At 34.7% G+C, this 17,817-nt stretch overlaps 1 protein-coding gene across 2 annotated transcripts in view; it reads right to left on the bottom strand.

Moving 5' to 3' along the window:
* LOC123538262 (ATP-binding cassette sub-family A member 2-like) overlaps positions 1–17,177 on the bottom strand; it is a 48,350-nt gene extending 31,173 nt beyond the window's left edge. For both annotated transcript variants that reach the window (XM_053524453.1, XM_053524454.1), the window contains exons 1-13: positions 17,043–17,177; positions 14,927–15,019; positions 13,662–13,742; positions 12,994–13,087; positions 12,321–12,420; positions 10,392–10,546; positions 6,891–7,012; positions 3,596–3,737; positions 2,721–2,836; positions 1,961–2,059; positions 1,191–1,392; positions 704–882; positions 106–209 (exon numbers count right to left, since the gene is read on the bottom strand). In XM_053524453.1, the coding sequence (XP_053380428.1) occupies positions 106–209; positions 704–882; positions 1,191–1,392; positions 1,961–2,059; positions 2,721–2,836; positions 3,596–3,737; positions 6,891–7,012; positions 10,392–10,546; positions 12,321–12,420; positions 12,994–13,087; positions 13,662–13,742; positions 14,927–14,938 (1,406 nt within the window). In that variant the 5' untranslated portion in view covers positions 14,939–15,019; positions 17,043–17,177. The remainder of the gene's footprint in view (positions 1–105; positions 210–703; positions 883–1,190; positions 1,393–1,960; positions 2,060–2,720; positions 2,837–3,595; positions 3,738–6,890; positions 7,013–10,391; positions 10,547–12,320; positions 12,421–12,993; positions 13,088–13,661; positions 13,743–14,926; positions 15,020–17,042) is intronic.
* Positions 17,178–17,817: the final 640 nt, after the last annotated feature.

The following is a 17,817-nucleotide window of genomic DNA, read 5'->3' as shown; positions in this document are numbered from 1 at the left end:
TTCAAAAGTTTTATGACATTTTAGTGATAGGTGAAGCTAAAACTGCGCTGATGAACTTCAGAAACTGACAATAAACAATAAAGAAACATAGAAAAAGAAACTTACTGGTCCCACAGCCAGCAGGGATAGTTCATTCTGTGTAGGAAAGTTCCACGACTGTTTACTGGCTTCCCAACTTGTAGGTCTATTACAGCATGTTCAACAAAATCCTGTGTACAAAAAGGTGATTTTTTTTTAACACAATCAATACTGTGAAATAATGTGGGGGACTACTTTTCATGTTTTTATCAATATACAAATAAAATTCCCATTAATTCCATCTTTAAAGTTTAAAATCATTGAATTCACATCGAATAAAATAGATCTTTCAGCAATAACAACCTAATCTTTTAATATTAAATGAATTCAAAGAAATTAACTCCTGCTTGAGAAACAAAAAAGGTCATATCAAACAAATAACACAGGTTCCAGAAGTTCAGTGTCAAGATTTTTAATGTACACATTTTTGTATAAAAAAAAAACAACAGGTATTTGTTAGTAAAAAAATCAGAAGTTTTTTTTTTAAACAGAGGAAAAATGAATTTGTATGATCTACATTCTATTCAATTTTCACTATAATATGAATCTTATTATCAATAATTAGAGATAAATTTGTGTATCAGTGTAGTGATTCATGCAGGAGGTCAAATATATAATGTCTTACCTGTATCCATACAAAACCAAATTCATAATAGAGTAAATTGTTGGAGCCGGGACTCGGGTACCAGAATGGGGGTCTGATCAGGTTGGTTGCTGGGTTCAATGTAGCATTCTGTCTGATCTTATAGCGCACATGAGACGGCAGGGTCTCAGCGTTGTCATCTAGGTTCTCGAACACCAAACCTGTAATAATATGCAAGATCAATATAATTAAGTATTTTACAGTTACTGTCCTCTGAAAGGAATTTAAAATTTCCATATGTAATAAGAAAGGAAGTAATGTTAATAAAGCAGGAATAAGGCCTGCCTGTCCTGGGTGGTAACTTGAGGGACTCAACTTACTGAGCTTATTTGGTATTCTTTGATTCATATACTGAAAAAACATGCATATAGTTGTATATACAGCATCATTTGATGACATCAGGCTGTATCTAGGACTGCAACGTATGATAAAACTGGCTTGATAAATATATGATACAATATGTACAAACCTGCAAGCACAGTGACATTATCATGGTACTGTCGATTTAGGAAGTAATATTCCAGCTCGGATTCAGTGCTAAATCCTGTAAATATGTCTAGATCTACATCCTTCATCAGGTCTAGCCAGGCACATGATAGGCTGTCCAGGACTGCAAACACATGGCTTAGTGTGGATAAACGGTCCTTGTCTGTACCATCTAGTTGTCCCTCCTGTTACAACATAAAACAGTAAAAAATGCATTTATTTTCCACAAATAATTAGTTCCCATTAGTTATACCCATTAAGTTGCTTTGTTGAAAACTTTCAATTAGAACAAAGTTATCTGAAATACTGTGAAATCATTAATATTCGTTGGGGACTAATTTTCGTGGATTTCGTGGTCGAGTCAATCCATGAAATTTAATCCCAATGAACAAATAAAATTCCCATTCATTTTATGTTAGTGGGTTGAAATCCACGAATTCATATCCCCACGAAATTGCCGTTTTGACAAAAACAACGAAATTTCATGCCCACGAAATTTAATGATTTTACAGTAACTGTGGCAAAATGTTGTTATCCACTTCACAAAGCTTGTATTTTGACAAAATCCAATCTAAGTGTTGATTTACAAAGGTACTTTCTGAATTGAAAACAAATCCTCGCACATCTTTACACAAAAGTATAACAGATATGGTCAGTTTTAGGTTACCGGTAAAATTTCCTGAATGTAAGACTCTGTGTTATTTACTTTGGTTGACAAATATACCCTCAATGATAGAAATATTAAATGTTTACCTTTAACATGTCTATCTGCTGACTTAAATTTCCTGAGACACTTCTCCATTGTTCAGCATAGTATGTTATATTACTGTAAACAGCTAGTGTAGAATTCACCTGGAAACAGAGGTACACAGTTAATCTCTTTCTCATTTTTTCTTAGATTAATATGATAGGTATGTAATGTTTAGACTTGAAAGTGGCAATTTTGAAAAAATCAAGTTTTTAAAAATGCAAACGATTTAAATTAAATGAAACTGCATGGCTGCAAGTGAGGACTTGAACTTAAAAACCTCTTTTAATGGAAACTATAACAAAGTAATGAGCATGTAATTCATTAATGATAAATCATCATTTGTAACAATTTAAACTATCCGTTTTCAAAAAGTATATTCATTTAAGAAATGAAATGATCTTTTTGGTGTTCATGTGAAATGAACGACAGAATAGGATTACTTTACATTATATTTCCTTTCTATTTGTAAACTATATAATATTATGAATTGCATATAATTTGTTGTGGTCAGTTATCACTAAGCAGCGATGACGTAACTTTCGTGCCTTTCCTTTTGCTGTTCATACGAAATGAATGTCAAAAGTTTCATTGAAAACGAATAGGACAAATGTAAATATTTTATATTGCATTCCCAAATAGATTGCATAGAGGTGAATTCTGTTTTATTCACGAAACTGACTTTTGATTATAACTGTTCTCTGATTTCATGGAATTTTCTGATACAACTGTAAACATTTCATCAATGTCATATACTGGTATTACCTTTTGTATAATTTTAGTAGCGAGAGTATTATTTGGAGCAAAGAGGATCTTGGGATTGTTGTAGATAATGTGGGTCAATATCTCTAGCTTCTCCTGCAGTTTCTTCGTCTCTATACCTGAATATATCATAGATTTGAAGCAAACAACTCATTTGTAAAACTTCTTATGTACAAACTTTTAGTTTTAAATTTAGCATCAAGTATTATTTCAATCAAAATGTGAAAAAATTATCAAATTAAAAACAGTACATTATTGTTATGGAACAATCATACTTTCCACATGAATCAATCTGTGTGCTTTTTTTACTTCCTTTTACTTAAATAGAATATGCCTGACCTTCAGGGCCACCATGTCAGACTAGTGACCTTAAAAATGTCTATCATCATGATGTTTACACAGCCTAACACAGAAATTTTGTAAAACAACAGGTGGAGAGAGATCCCCATTTGCCCATCTGGGAACTATTTCAAGCATTGGTCACTAAGGCACCTGATGAACAGAACCAACAATTTTCTGGGCTTGAACCTACTGGTCAGCAACTTTACCCATGAGGCAATATAGCTACCAGGTAGTAAATTATAAACAACTATAACTGTGTATTATTGTAACTTATCATGATTTGAATTTTAACAGTCTTAACATGTTCTCAGAATTGGTGGTTGACAGCTTTCAATTTCTGTACAAAAATGGTTGAATAGTCAAAGATCTTAAATCTTTTATTCAAAAGTGCTTACTTCAGTAAATCACTAAAAGTGCAGGAGTGTTAAGACAGAGGGCACTTCAGCTGCTTTGGGATGTTTTAAGTGGGTCAGTTCTATAGACATCATCTCCAGGATATATCAAGCAGACATTATAGAACAAAGATACAATCTTACTATTATGAGGCAGGACTGGTTCACTGGTGTTGCTACTGTTGTTGTTGTTGTTTACACTATCTCCTGTTTCACACAGAAATGGTTCAATATTTCTCCAGATTATACTGAAACTTTCCATCTTATGTTTCTTTGTTGTCTCTGGCTACATATAAAGTATCGATTTGTTTCACCTTTATATTGGTGATAGTAACAATAATGTATATTTAACAAGGCAACATGACTGAGCAAGTCCTAACTTCTATGTTAGTCTTGGGTACTACTTTACTGTTTCAACTCTTTAGTCTATATAGAGGATATTATATGAGTGTCTTTTCATATTGAATTTTTTAATGAGTAAATGAGTTGAATAAAATATAATATGTGAAGCTCTGCTGAATAGGTTGCAGTCATAATGCATTATTATACAAAGAGTTGTTGCTATGGGCCAGTGGCTAATATCAATCAATAGACATTTCCATTATACCACATTTATATAGCAGTCTTTTCATCAGTATACATGTTCAAAGTGCTGAGACCATCAATTCTATTGAACACTGAATCTAAATGTCGCTTGTATTTCAGCTTTATTTCTTATTTAAAATGCCCCAGGCTGAGTTCATGTCTGCTGATTCATGTGTCAATATCTTTGCCGTTTCAGAGACAAGCTTTATTCAGTTACACACTGATCGATCCATCATTTCTATTTTACAGATTGCCAAGCTTTATTCAGTTAGGTATTAATCAATCATGTCTATATTACAAATTGCAAATCTTTATTCAGTCAGGTATTGATCCATCATGTCTTTATTACAAATTGCCAAGCTTTATTCAGTAAGCTTTGATCCATCATGTCTATATCACAGATTTCCAAGCTTTATTCAGTTCGGTATTGATCCATCATGTCTTTATTACTAACAGCCAAGCTTTATTCAGTTAAGTATTGATCCATCATGTCTATTTTACAGATTTCCAAGCTTTATTCAGTTAAGTATTGATCCATCATGTCTTTATTACAGATTGCCAAGCATTATTCAGTTAGGTATTGATCCATCAAGTCTTTATTACAGATTGCCAAGCTTTATTCAGTTAGGTATTGATCTATCATGTCTATATTACAGGTTGCCAAGCTTTATTCAGTTAGGTATTGATCCATCATGCCTATATTACAGATTGCAAAGCTTTATTTAGTTAGGCAATCATCCACCATGTCTATATTACAGATTGCAGAGCTATATTCAGTTAGGCACTGCTCCATCATGTTTATATTACAGATAGCCAAGCTTTATTCCATTACACAGTAATCCATTATGTCTATTTTACAGATTGCTAAACTTTATTCTGTTAGGTATTGATCCATCAAGTCTATATTACAGACTGCCAATCTTTATTCAACTAGGTATTGATCTATCATGTCTATTTTACAGATTGCCAATCTTTATTCAACTAGGTATTGATCCATCATGTCTATGTTACAGATTGCCAAGCTTTAATCCATTACACACTAATCCATCATGTCTCTTTTACAGAATACCAAGCTTTATTCAGTTAAGCATTGATGATTATTATTATCATTCATAATGAACTTGGGGACTGACATTTTGTTACTAATAAATTATAAACTCTATTCTTTATAATTAAGTAATATGTCATATGATTTCCCAAGCAGTGCAAAATTTTGACTAATACGTATAAAATATACTGACGAGATAAAGAAACGCCTCATTGAAATTTGGCGTTATTTTTTTCCTAACGCTTTTAATTGTTGTGAAATGTAGTAAATCTACATGTACTCTGACCGACAAACACAGTGAACAAAAACTCGCGCGATTTCACTCAGCCATTTGTTCACTTCATGTACCTGGTCATGATTTCCTCGTGCAGTCCGTGCATGTAAACCATGTGGTTTGATTGAACGATTTTTGCACATGTACATGTGTAATACGACACACAACCATATTTTCAGCTATTCTCTGAAAATAACATTAGGTTTCGTAATGCCGAGGCTGAATTCTGAAGAAAGGGCTCAGGTTTTGGTTATGCTTGAATGTGGGCGAACGCAGGAACAAGTTGCTAGACGTTTTAACGTCTTTCGTTCGACAATTGTGCGTCTTATTCGACGTGTTAGAGACACGGGAACGTCTATCGATAGACCACGTTCAGGTAGACCGCGTGTAACGTCAATACGACAGGATAATTATATACGTCAACGTCATTTACGTGACAGATTTGTGACGGCGCAATCTACGTCACGTATAGTTGTAGGTAACCGTGGACGTCCAATTAGTCGACATACAGTGAGAAATCGACTCAGAGAACGCGGAATGAATTACCTGTCGTAGGCCCTACCGCGGTCTAATTCTAACGTTACGCCACCATCACCAACGTCTTATTTGGGCCCACAACCATCGCGGCCAGCGTTGGCAGAACGTAGTGTTCAGTGACGAGTCGCGTTTCAACTTGTGGAACGCCGACGGACGTATCCGTGTCTATAGACGACGCCATGAACGCTACGCAAACAACTGCGTTTTGGAGCACAATCGTTACGGTAGAGGTGGAGTAATGGTGTGGGCAGCAATCAACCATAGGTTTAAGTCCCAACTCGTCGTTTGCCAAGGTAATCTCACAGCCAGGCGTTACATCGACCAGATATTACGTCATGTAGTTGTCCCTTTATTCCGTCAACGTCAAGGATTAGTCTATCAGCACGACAACGCGCGACTTCACGTTGCACGCGTCACCAGGGACTTTCTACAGGCTAGAAACATTAATGTTTTACCTTGGCCGGCGTGTTCACCGGACTGCAATCCGATTGAACACGCGTGGGATTATCTCGGACGGCGGTTACGCCAACGTCAACCCCAGCCAGCAAACGTCCGGGAACTGGTAGCAGCGCTGCACCACGAGTGGGCCAGAATCCCACGGTATCTGTTACGCAACTGGTGCGGCTCTATGAGGCGTCGCCTTGCTGCTGTGGTTGCTAGCAGAGGTGGCCACACGCGCTACTGATTTTTCTAATGCAATTTCTCCGACCGGGCTATTAAAATTCAAGATTTAAGCTTAATGCGACAATAAAATGATTTCTTATTGACCATAAATTCTTGTAAAGCATCTAATTTGCGAATGGAATTGTTCTTTTCTAATTTTGAATCACGGTTAACGAAAAATTGTATACCGAGTTTGAATGAGGCGTTTCTTTATCTCGTCAGTATACTATATTGCTCACAATCGTAGATAGTCCTTTTGTAAATAACTTTCAATATAAGATTTAAATAAATGACAAATAATATTATCATGGTTGTGATGAATAAAATGTTACCAGAGATTGTGAGGAGGAGCTTTCATCAACATCACAGAATTTACCAATACCAGTACTGTCAATATCCAATGTATGTGGAAGATAACTCGAGATACCACTTATTAACAAGTTAAAAGGAAACTCTGAAAGATGAAAACAAGATGGGTTAATGTATTGCAAAGATATACACATGAACCTACTGCCAGAATGGTGTCTGTATTCAACAAGGATAATTACCAAATACTGGAGATTTAACAACTGTAAACAAATGAAATCAAAACTGCATGAAATTAGCTCATGAACTTTTTCTGTTTATAACTGTTTGTTGTCAATATGCAATGCATACTTTCTACCAACAACTTTACTTATCATAGATCTTACCTATATAACCGAAAATAATAAAAATTATTTTTCTTTTAAAATAATTTGATTTATTTTTAGAGAAATCAAATGTCACGTCCGTTGCTATGGAACCGATACGCCCTCGCTCTTATCGTTATAAATTGGTACCCGAGTTTATACAAGCCTGTAGCTAGTTAAATTTGATATCGGTAAACAGTCTGTTAAACTTGCATAAAAAGCTGAGAATTCTCGTGCAGCTCTCTGTCTGTTTTTGTACGTTGGCTGAGCGAGTACATGTAAAGTTGACAATTTTATAAAGAATTTAATTCTCTACGCTTGCCGAGAGGTTGTAATAAGAGAAGCGGGCTGGTCTGACAACAACCGACAACGAAGAGAACAGGCGTAATACGAGAGGTCCGTCGTAAATGAAAAGCCGACGAGTGTAACCTTGAAAGCAGGCCTGCTGGCGAACTTGTGGCACCTGAAGGTCGAACAGTCAACACTGGTGACATTTACGATAGAGGAAACAGACTACTACAGGATTATTCTGGTGGGTCAATTGTTATTGACTTTGAACAAATTCTTTCAAATTTTGATGTAGTTCTTTCTAATAACTGTAGAAGTAGCAATATTCCATGTAATAATTCTCAAAGTGGGTGTGGCGGCATAATGGTATAAAAAGCCTCTTTTTGCAAGTAAATTCCTTCAAACATCGCGTTCACAAAGATGAGTTTTTCAGTTCTGAATAATTAACTCAAATCACCAGCTAATATAAAATGCACGTGATAACGGTAAAGTAGATGGGTGGTTTTAACCAAGAGTTTCCTATTCTCGATTGCTTCAAATTCAAAAAATCTTTGCTCGGTTGCACTGAATTCTTGTATAATACAGAAAGAAATAAGGAAGATGAAGCAGGAAGGGTTGCGGGCCCATTTGTATCGCCTATTAGTATCGTCCCGTAGAAACTGAATCATTACATTGACCTAGTTTTATGGTAAGGTTAGTTCAAAATCTAGGATGAACGGGTTTACTATCGGACGGCAAAAGTACATACTGGTTGGTGCACGGTCCGGGACAACTGGGTATGAAAGAGGTAGTCATCATAGGAAAATTTAGCAGTGAATATTAGAAAAATGTAATAGTGAAGATGTATAAGTAAATAAACAGTAAAGAAACTAGTAATTAGTTATTTAAACGGCTCACGCGAAATTTGGGCGTCACGTACATAAAAAACATGCGTGTAAAGTTCATTATTTAATATTATGGCCTCAAACTTACAGCACCGCTAGAGAATAAATATAGCTGGAATTCTATAGCATTTTTGATAAATTATTGACAGAAAGTTCAACAAAATTATATAAAAACAGCTGATTTTATACAGGATTACATGTGAAATTTTATATGGCACGATCATAAATAACTACTTAGTTTTTATAGTAAATACAGGTAAATCACTTTATGCACATAATTCAAACTTTTGGCCGGAAAACACAAAAAAACAGTATAGAAAAAATATTTAATGATGAATAAGTGGCAGCAATTTAAAAACATAGAGTAAACGGTTACATGTCAAGCATTCTACTTTATCGACATGGCATATTCAACGAGGCGTGTAGCTTATATCAAACAGGTGTGTGCGTGACCTATATATCGGCCGTGTACGTACAGAATAAATATGTCGTTTTAAAATAAACATTAGATTTACTGTTATCATCCTAAAAGTAGCGTATTGACAGTTCATTGCCACAACAGTTGCCACTTAGATGTTTTGTAAGTCATGAAGAGAACCGCGGGTCTTTGTGGATAATTTTGCTAATAAACAACTACAACATTAGAAGACAGCATTTGAACAGAAAATAACATCTTACATTATAAGAAAACAAAACAAAAATAATTAAAATAAATATATTAATAAATGAATTAATAAGTAAATAAATGAATAAAAATAAATTAAAGAAAGAAAGATTCTGTCTGCTAAAAGACATCATAAGGTAAATACAATCTTTGCTGCAGGGCTGGGCTATCCCATTTGGCAACTGTGTTTAAAAGATTATATTTCTAAGCACATGGCTTCCAATCGGTAAGAATTTTGGGGGATAAATTTCTGAAAATTTATTGTGGCGGGAAAATTCTATCGACTGGAAGGTGACCGGGCGTTAGATTCGTTAATCGGTATCAGTTTAAACGTTTTTTGACTTAACACTATTGTAAGCCCGATTGATCTAGCTCGCGCGTTGTCATAATAGACGCAAACGTGAACCGCAATTGGTATTTAACCTTAGTTTGTTTAAGTTGTTGCACTGCGTTGCAGTTACATATTTTCCGTTAAGGTATGATTTTTGATTATTCGGACTGACTGGCATGTCACGCTTGGTCTCCTTCCCGTCGAGTGAATTTTTCATCAACTTGGTCGGAGCCCTCGCGCTTACCCTATCAAGTTTAATTAGAGCGGCCGTTACAACCCATCTTATTATAATACTATCCCATCTTGTTATAATATTATGTAAATGGAATTGAACCTTCAAACCAACTTGACAGGAGCTTCTGTGCCTACCCTGTCTCGTTGAAAATGTTACTGCGTATTTAAGATTGAATTAGGTTTTAATTACTTAACAGATAACTTTATTTTTGTCATATTTAATTTTTGTTGTTGGGTATGTTCAGAATTGTTGGCAAGGCAGTTAAGTTCATTAACCTTCATCAGCTGGGCAGGAGCCTCAGGCGTACCCGGTCCCGTTGAGGAGGTTACTTATTTTTGACATAAAAAGTTATTAATTATTTAACTTATGATCACTTTATTTTGTTACATTTGTTGTTATGATAGAATTGTTTGCAAGGTAATTATTAAACATATAGAGGAGGCAATGTGTGTTTATTTTTATTTCGAGTAATTTCAAATAAAACCCAGTTTATGATACTTGTTATAGTTTGAATGATTTAATTTGTCATTCACTGACCAGTACTGTGACCCCAAAACACAAAATCTAAACTAGGCTATAAAATTAACTAAACTTCTGATTCCCTTGTTTGACATAAAATGTACTAGTAGACATTTGTACTAAAGTATGGATATGGATATCTGAGTATGTCTCTTCATTAAACAAATCACTGAACTGGGATACGATATCAAATTTAAAGCCTTGAAAAATATTATAGATTAACAAGATGCAATGTAATCACCATGTGTTAAAAGGAGAATCTGTGATAAATTCAGGACACCATTGTCAGGTAGAAGTTTCAACAGTAACTGATCTATGTAGTCACTTGGTAAGTTCTGTATGATACCAGCATTTTGCTGCAACACTTCATCTAGCTCGTTCAGGTAGGTAAACAGTCTGAAAATCAAATAAATTAGGATGATAATGAAATAAATGATGATGGCCCTAATTTTTTTACAGGTACAATGTATTTAAGTGGGTTTTTAAAATAAAACAGAGAAATACATCTGACAAGTTAGTAACTTAGTGTGTACAGGATAGCTTTTGTAATTTTCATTTATCAATTATAAAAAAACACATCTAAATATACAGACCAGGATTTCTTTACTAAAAATCAGAATAATAATATACTGTGAGACTTTCCAAAAACATTCAGTTTTTGAAAATTCTATCAAATCTATTTCATTCACTGATGTTTTTACTGTATGCGGCATACACACTGATTTAGCTTTGATCACAAGCAAACATTTAAAATGTATGTCAGCTTAACTGTCTGAATGAGATGGAAATTTATACAAAGATTGAAGTCTAAAAGTAAAACTTATCAACCTATCCTCAGTGTCCTGTATACCATAAAGTCCGCTATACCCAGAAGCACAGTATATTCGGCCTAAACAAAATAATTGTTTGTTTCCGGTATCCCGACCAACCGTAAATTTTTTGCCCGACCCTATATGTTTTATGGTCTTGGAGAATTTTTTTCAATAAGAAGTTGCAAAACTGCACTTTTTAAACATGGCCAGTGATGTTAGAAATCAACTTACTGATGCTCTAAAGGCACAACCCCATTATTTGTATTCATATTTTGACTAAAACTAATTTCTGATAAGTCCCACTTAATATTTAAAAAAAAAAAATAAAAAAAATACCGACCTAGATCTACCTACCATATTTTTTTAGCATGTTAACTGAAACAAACAATTGTTTTGTTAGACCTTATAATAAGGCCTATTAGGTGTTCCCGTTCGTGCAGTTCAAATAGAGCTAGTTGGCCTAGGAATTAATGTAAACTCTGGGAGCGAAAAATACCAAGGTCCCTACTGGGGCTCGAACCCCGGACCTCGAGATCTGTAGGCGGACACTCAACCACGTCGCTAAAGGGTTAACCCAACATCAAGGCTGTTGTAAGTGGCCTATAAACCTACTATCACTAAACATCTCCCCCTTTACTTTTCAGAGCTTACCAGCTCTCCAGAATGACACTCCATGCCCACCGCATGAGTCCGTAAAACACTTCTGACACCATTAAAGTAAACCCTGGGAGAGAAAATACAAAGTCCCTACTGGGGCTCGAACCCGGGACCTCGAGATCTGTAGGCGGACACTCAATCACGTCGCTAAAGGGTTAACCAAACAACGTAGGTGTATAAACCTACTATCACTACAGAATGTAATTATAAAATAATGTGTACGTATATTGAATCCCATGTATAGAAAGATATTATAGCATAATTACAGAGTTCTACATGAGAAGCACAGTTGAATTTTTTTAAAACGTGTTTAAAACCAGTTTATATATTGTTTCCCAGACAGTTGTAAATGGTGGAATAATGTGAAAGGGACGTAACTTTTAACTACTGTATTGCTTGATGCGGTAGTAAAAATATGTTTATCATTTTCGACTTGGCTGTATAATCACAGGGATCCGTCACGTGCTATGATAGACATTTAAATGTTTTTTAAATAAAATTCTAGAACTTATCTGTAAAAAAAATCACACATAAAACACATATCAACCCACATCACACATAAAACATATGTAAAGGTCTCTCGTTATAGCCTATATGTTTTATGTGTGATTTTTTTTTACAAATAAGTTCTTGAATTTCATTAAAAAAAAAACATTTAAAAGTCTATCATAGCACGCGAAGGATCCCTGTGAGTGGAATACCTTGAATTGTTTTTCTCATAAACGTGTGCATCCTCTCCACAAAACGCCTGTAAAACTGGAATGATGCCCGCGGAGGGAAGTGGCTTTGGTGAGTAAAACTCTGAAAAAGAACAAATCATAAAGATACACGTTGACAGGCTGGACAATCAGAGAAAAAGAGGTTATTTCCGTATTTCCATTATGCCCTTGAAAATACCAAATACTTCTAGCATGAAAATCTAATCACCCACGTCGGGAGGAAAACACCGAGCCTGTGTTCTCCAGTAAATGCTCTAACTAGCTTCATTATTACGATTTATTTACCTTTCTCGTCATCTTCTTTAATCCGTAAATATACAGCTTCCCCACCTCCGCGGTCATAGACGCACGCATGGACAGACGCACGCACACGTAAACGCACGTACTTGTATTTTATTAATGAGTGAGTATCAAGATTCAAGATACACATTTGTATTTGTAGTCGGGTGTCAACATTACAACATTAGAGCTATGAATAGCTATTGACTGACTAGAACAATTTAATATGATTATGCTGGTACATATATGAGCACGTGCAGGTGTATGAACACGTGCAACTTTAAGAGTACCTCTCATTTTCAAAAGGAGGACACACTATAATTTGTCTGTAAGTATCTTGTAAGGATCTTGATTACATGAAGTTTTACAGTCTTACCTGCTGATATTGGGTATGCTACTTGTGTCCGTCTAATACATACAAGTACAATAAACAACGTTAGTGGTATCAAAATTTCCAACAGAAAAATAATCTGAAATGTAAAACAATTACATTTTGTTCAGTCTGGGTGAATCTAGAATCATGCTTAATACAAGCGCTATGAAGATTTACAATTTTCTTATTTAGTCCGTATAACCAAATTGTCAGTAGTGTTTGTGAGAGATGAAAACGCAGCATGATGCGATACTTAATTTTGTAATTTTAAGAATAGCAATTGTCCAGAGAAATTTTTAAAAAATCCCATAAACATTTCGTAATGATAAGTTATACAATCTATAAGACGGTCCTGTGGAAGCATAGAACGCAACCATGCATAATGATGGCAGACTCGGTTTGTTTCTGTTCGTTACTATGGAGATGTAATCTCACTTGAATAAGCATACTTCTCTTACATATAGGACTCCTTGATCCCAAAGCACCAGAAAATATAACAACACTGAGTCAGCTATGTATTAACAGAACACCAAAGTCAACATAAATGGTGGGGATGAATGATTGGAACAATCCATAAAACTGGAGACTATATGGAGAAGGAGGAGGTCAAACATTGCAAAAAACCTGGCGAACATGAGAGGGGGGTCCAATAATTCTATATACTTAATTACCGGATGTCTCTTTTTAGTAGTAAAATTTTTCCACAGCAGCAGACGAAGTTGCAGAGAAAACCCGGGCGCATCTTTCTTTACCTAAAGAAATTAATCAAAAAGTAAATTATGCACGTACTGAAACCTGAAAACTATTGAAACAGTTGCCATTCTTAGATATTAAGATCTATATCATCTTTCCTTCTGTCTATCATAGATGTATTTTGTTTACATGTAAAATAAGTAAAACGACCAGAAAGTGAATGTAAGAAATGTGTAACTGTCAGTGACGTTCACTGAGTATAATTTATAACACACGTAGAAAAAAAAACGCACAGAGGAGAGTGCGGTTGCCCCCTGCCCATACCCCAACTCTAATAAATTAAAAAAAATCTACATAACACGTCAATTAATGTGGAAGGGCTTCACATTTGTAATCAGCTTCACATTTGTAATCAAGATTATATAGCATCGCCATCGTTGCACAACTTCAGACTGACATTTTCTTTTTGTAATTTCAAAAAGGTTCGAGTTTTAACAGTATTAGTATTCTATGACTGACCCCGCTCTCATTCATTTAATGTTCATTATTTACGCTTTCGTACAATTATAAGTACGTCGAACCAACACCTTTCTGATAAAAAATTGAAGATAACCTCCATTCTTCAAAGCGTCGCCCTTGGGTTTTAAATTTAATGGTTTGTGTGTGTGTGTGTGTGTGTGTGTTTTTTTTTTTTATTTCACGATGAATCCGAAACGTACGTGGAGGCGCGAAGAAGAATGCACTGTGCCAAGGTACGCCCCTGACTGTTTTTGCTGCAGCTCGGAAAAAAGCAATTTAGATAAGAGGAAGGACACAGGAAATAAGATATATTCATAAGATCAAAGAAATAACAGATAAAATGTAAAATATATGGATCGTAAATCAGGCTGACTATATTAAGATACGAGACCAACTAACATTATATTAATTTTAAAATAATTTTGTAGCCGCTACTTGCTGTTACGGCCACCTACATAAAATATGGATAATTTCAGTCATTTGAGGTTTTGGGACACAGTGCAAATGCAGAAAAAAAACATTTTATTTAGAAAAGTGAGGATTCGAACTCGCCTTGAACGAGTGACCTTAGGTTTCGTTGTCCTGGACTTGCAGCGCAGCCACAGTCTGTGTGACTATAATCAATGAATACTGACAAATGTTTAAAGTTTACATTAATGCCTACACGTACATGTCAAATATAATGCGCACCCTTCTCAAATGCACTTATTAAATTAGTACATACCTCCTCAATCATTGTTATCCTTTTATGAACCCTGTTAACGCCCAAGGTATACTCGGGCACTATATCCTCTCAGTCCTCAATCACTGACATTTTCTAAAAACGAAATATACAGATGCACAATACATTTCATGGTCGCTGTTATAAAACCAAAATAGTAAAGGGTTCAATCTGATAAAACGGCTATCTAATCTAAATACGTGAGTACGGAAGCTATATGTAACCATCAAATCGCCGCTCAGGGATTTGCGTTAAATGTATATATCATGGGTAAATCAATTCCATATTGTTTCACAATTCTAGATTTAATGTATAATTTATCATTTGTGATAATTACTGTGGAACATATATGATTGAATAGAAAGCTTATGCTGTGATTGTTAGATCTTACTGCTCATGACATGCATGGTATACGGGCTTTCAGATCTGGCTTTTTAACAAGAATAATAGAGAAGTAATTTTTTTCTTGGAAATAGTAATATTCATATTAACGAGTTTATGATGACAAGTAATTAAAATGTGAATATTAAGGGGTTCACCTACAGACTTGTCCTTTTTCGCGGTAAAGAAGGTTTTCATAAATGAAGGTAATGTAAAGGCCATTTCACATACATCTCATAACAGAAACGAAATCATACCGACAAAAATAGAATGCATTACAGCTAACTGAAACTGAACCTTAATTCAACTGTTTTATTTCATAAAATGCTACTTTTATAGAAGTATATATTCAATGGCACTTACTGAAACATGCTGTCTCAAGACATGTCAAGAAATAACCATACAAATTAAAGGAACGATTTGAAGATAACTCTCCAACTTACTAAACATAGCAAGCCGTTAAGCCGGCTTTGTTGCTCAAATGTTCATTTAATCAACTGATCATAGCTCCTGCTTTTTTCTTCAAGAAGATGTTACAAAAAGGACTTTTTCAAGATTCAATAACGGTTGATTGCGATACTTTAGTCCCCTTTTTGAAGTTATTGTTTAGAGATATTGGATAAAATCGTGATTGGCATAGCCATTATTTAGACATCGTACCGCGAAAGAACACAGGTAATGGCAGCAAGAACTCGTGCGAAAAATATAACATATATATTATTGCAACGAAACTACATACATTTGTAACTTTTATTCAAACTTCCAAGCATAAATGGTATCTAATTCATACAGATATTTGAGACTTCGATACAGTTAGAAAAAATGTGCTTTAATGAGAGAGTTATTAAAAATACAGTGAGTATATGGCGGAAGGGTGGGGTGGGGTGATAAAGACATACCTTTTTATTTCCATTAACTGAGAGATTTGAGACACATAGATATACGAATACTCCAACTGGTTCATATGCTGCAATTTGGCTATCAAAAATACTTGTTTGTGTAACGATGCAGACATTTTATTAAGGTCATGTTTTACGGTTACATTTAAAGTTAAACGAAACTACTAAATGTAAATTCATGTTACCATTAACTTTTAGATGTCCCAATTTTTGACACAGTCTTATTTCATTTGTATCAGACTTTCTGTGTTAGCTTTTGGAACTGTTCAGAGTTTTGTAGTTATAAGAATGACCGCATTTTACCTGTATGAAGAAATGTCTTCTTCCTAAATTTGCATTTCGGAAAATTATGTTTGCATGTACATGTATAAAAATCAGTCTTAACTAAAACTTTATACAAACATCATAAATACAAGCCTTTACATTTACCATTTAGAAATATAAATGTGTGCGTCTTAGTTAGAAAAACTGGTTTATTTGAAGGATAGATTGACTATATAACAGTATACTGATTGAAATATTGCAGCCGTTTTAATTGTTCTGATTTTATGTTCCTAGTCTTGTATATTGTTTTGAATCTTCATTATCAATGCCCAAGAAAAAAATGCAAAGTGCCTGTTAGAAATTACATTAACATCGTAATGATGTATAATCGTTAAGAAAGCTCAAGACTTGAAGTCACATATGTTTTGGATAAGAGATTTCCATGATAAATTCAACCGTCCGAGGCCAAAACAACGGTACAAGCGGGTATTATAATTTACTTAAACGTCTTATACCTTTATATTAGACTACATATACAATAGCTCTAACAGTATATACAAACAAAATCAACATACCTTATTTTGCACTTTATCCTCATGTATTATACTATAATCGTAGGTATCTACTTATATTAACAGCTGTGGTTTTCTATTTATTTCCTATTTTCTTTTTTTAACATCGATATTTCCACTAGAGCGTGTCTGTCTTATTTATTGTAGACATTCGTGTACATTATCTAAAAGTTCAACTTGATCAAACATGAACCGATAGTTTGCTGTTGTATTGATCAAGCATTGATTAAATCCGCTAAAACCTACCCGATTTAAATGTGTCTTGCAAAGTAGAATAAAGCGTGGTTAGCCTACGGAAGTTTAGATTTTTGGAATAATTTGAAATTGAACATAATATTCAATTGATTTTGTGGATCACCTGTTCTTTGTGAATGGCTGCAGAATTGTTATCTATTGATTTTAATTGAAAGCATACCTGCACGGGCGCGTCACGCGGACTTTGAAGCATCTCCTGGTACAAAATGACAGAATAATGAAACAAGTACCTCTAAAGCCCTCTACAGACGGTAGGTTTTTGTTGTACAACACTAATTATCTCAAAGATGTACAATTTTGAAATTGTACATTTTTCACATACAGACAGTATTCCATTCCCATAAAAATCACAGAGATTTACCTAGTAAACATAGTGCATCAGGTACTGAAAAGAATGTAACTATTAATAATAAAAAATAATGTTCACCATTTTATGTCCCATGAATTTGATTACGCATGACACAAATGAGCCACGCCATGAGAAAACCAACATAGTGGCATTGCGACCAGCATGGATGCAGAC

This window comes from Mercenaria mercenaria, chromosome 15, assembly GCF_021730395.1.
Source record: "Mercenaria mercenaria strain notata chromosome 15, MADL_Memer_1, whole genome shotgun sequence".
NCBI lineage: Eukaryota > Metazoa > Mollusca > Bivalvia > Venerida > Veneridae > Mercenaria > Mercenaria mercenaria.
Note: the sequence above shows the minus strand (reverse complement) of the source record. Positions and strands in the feature narration are given on the sequence as shown.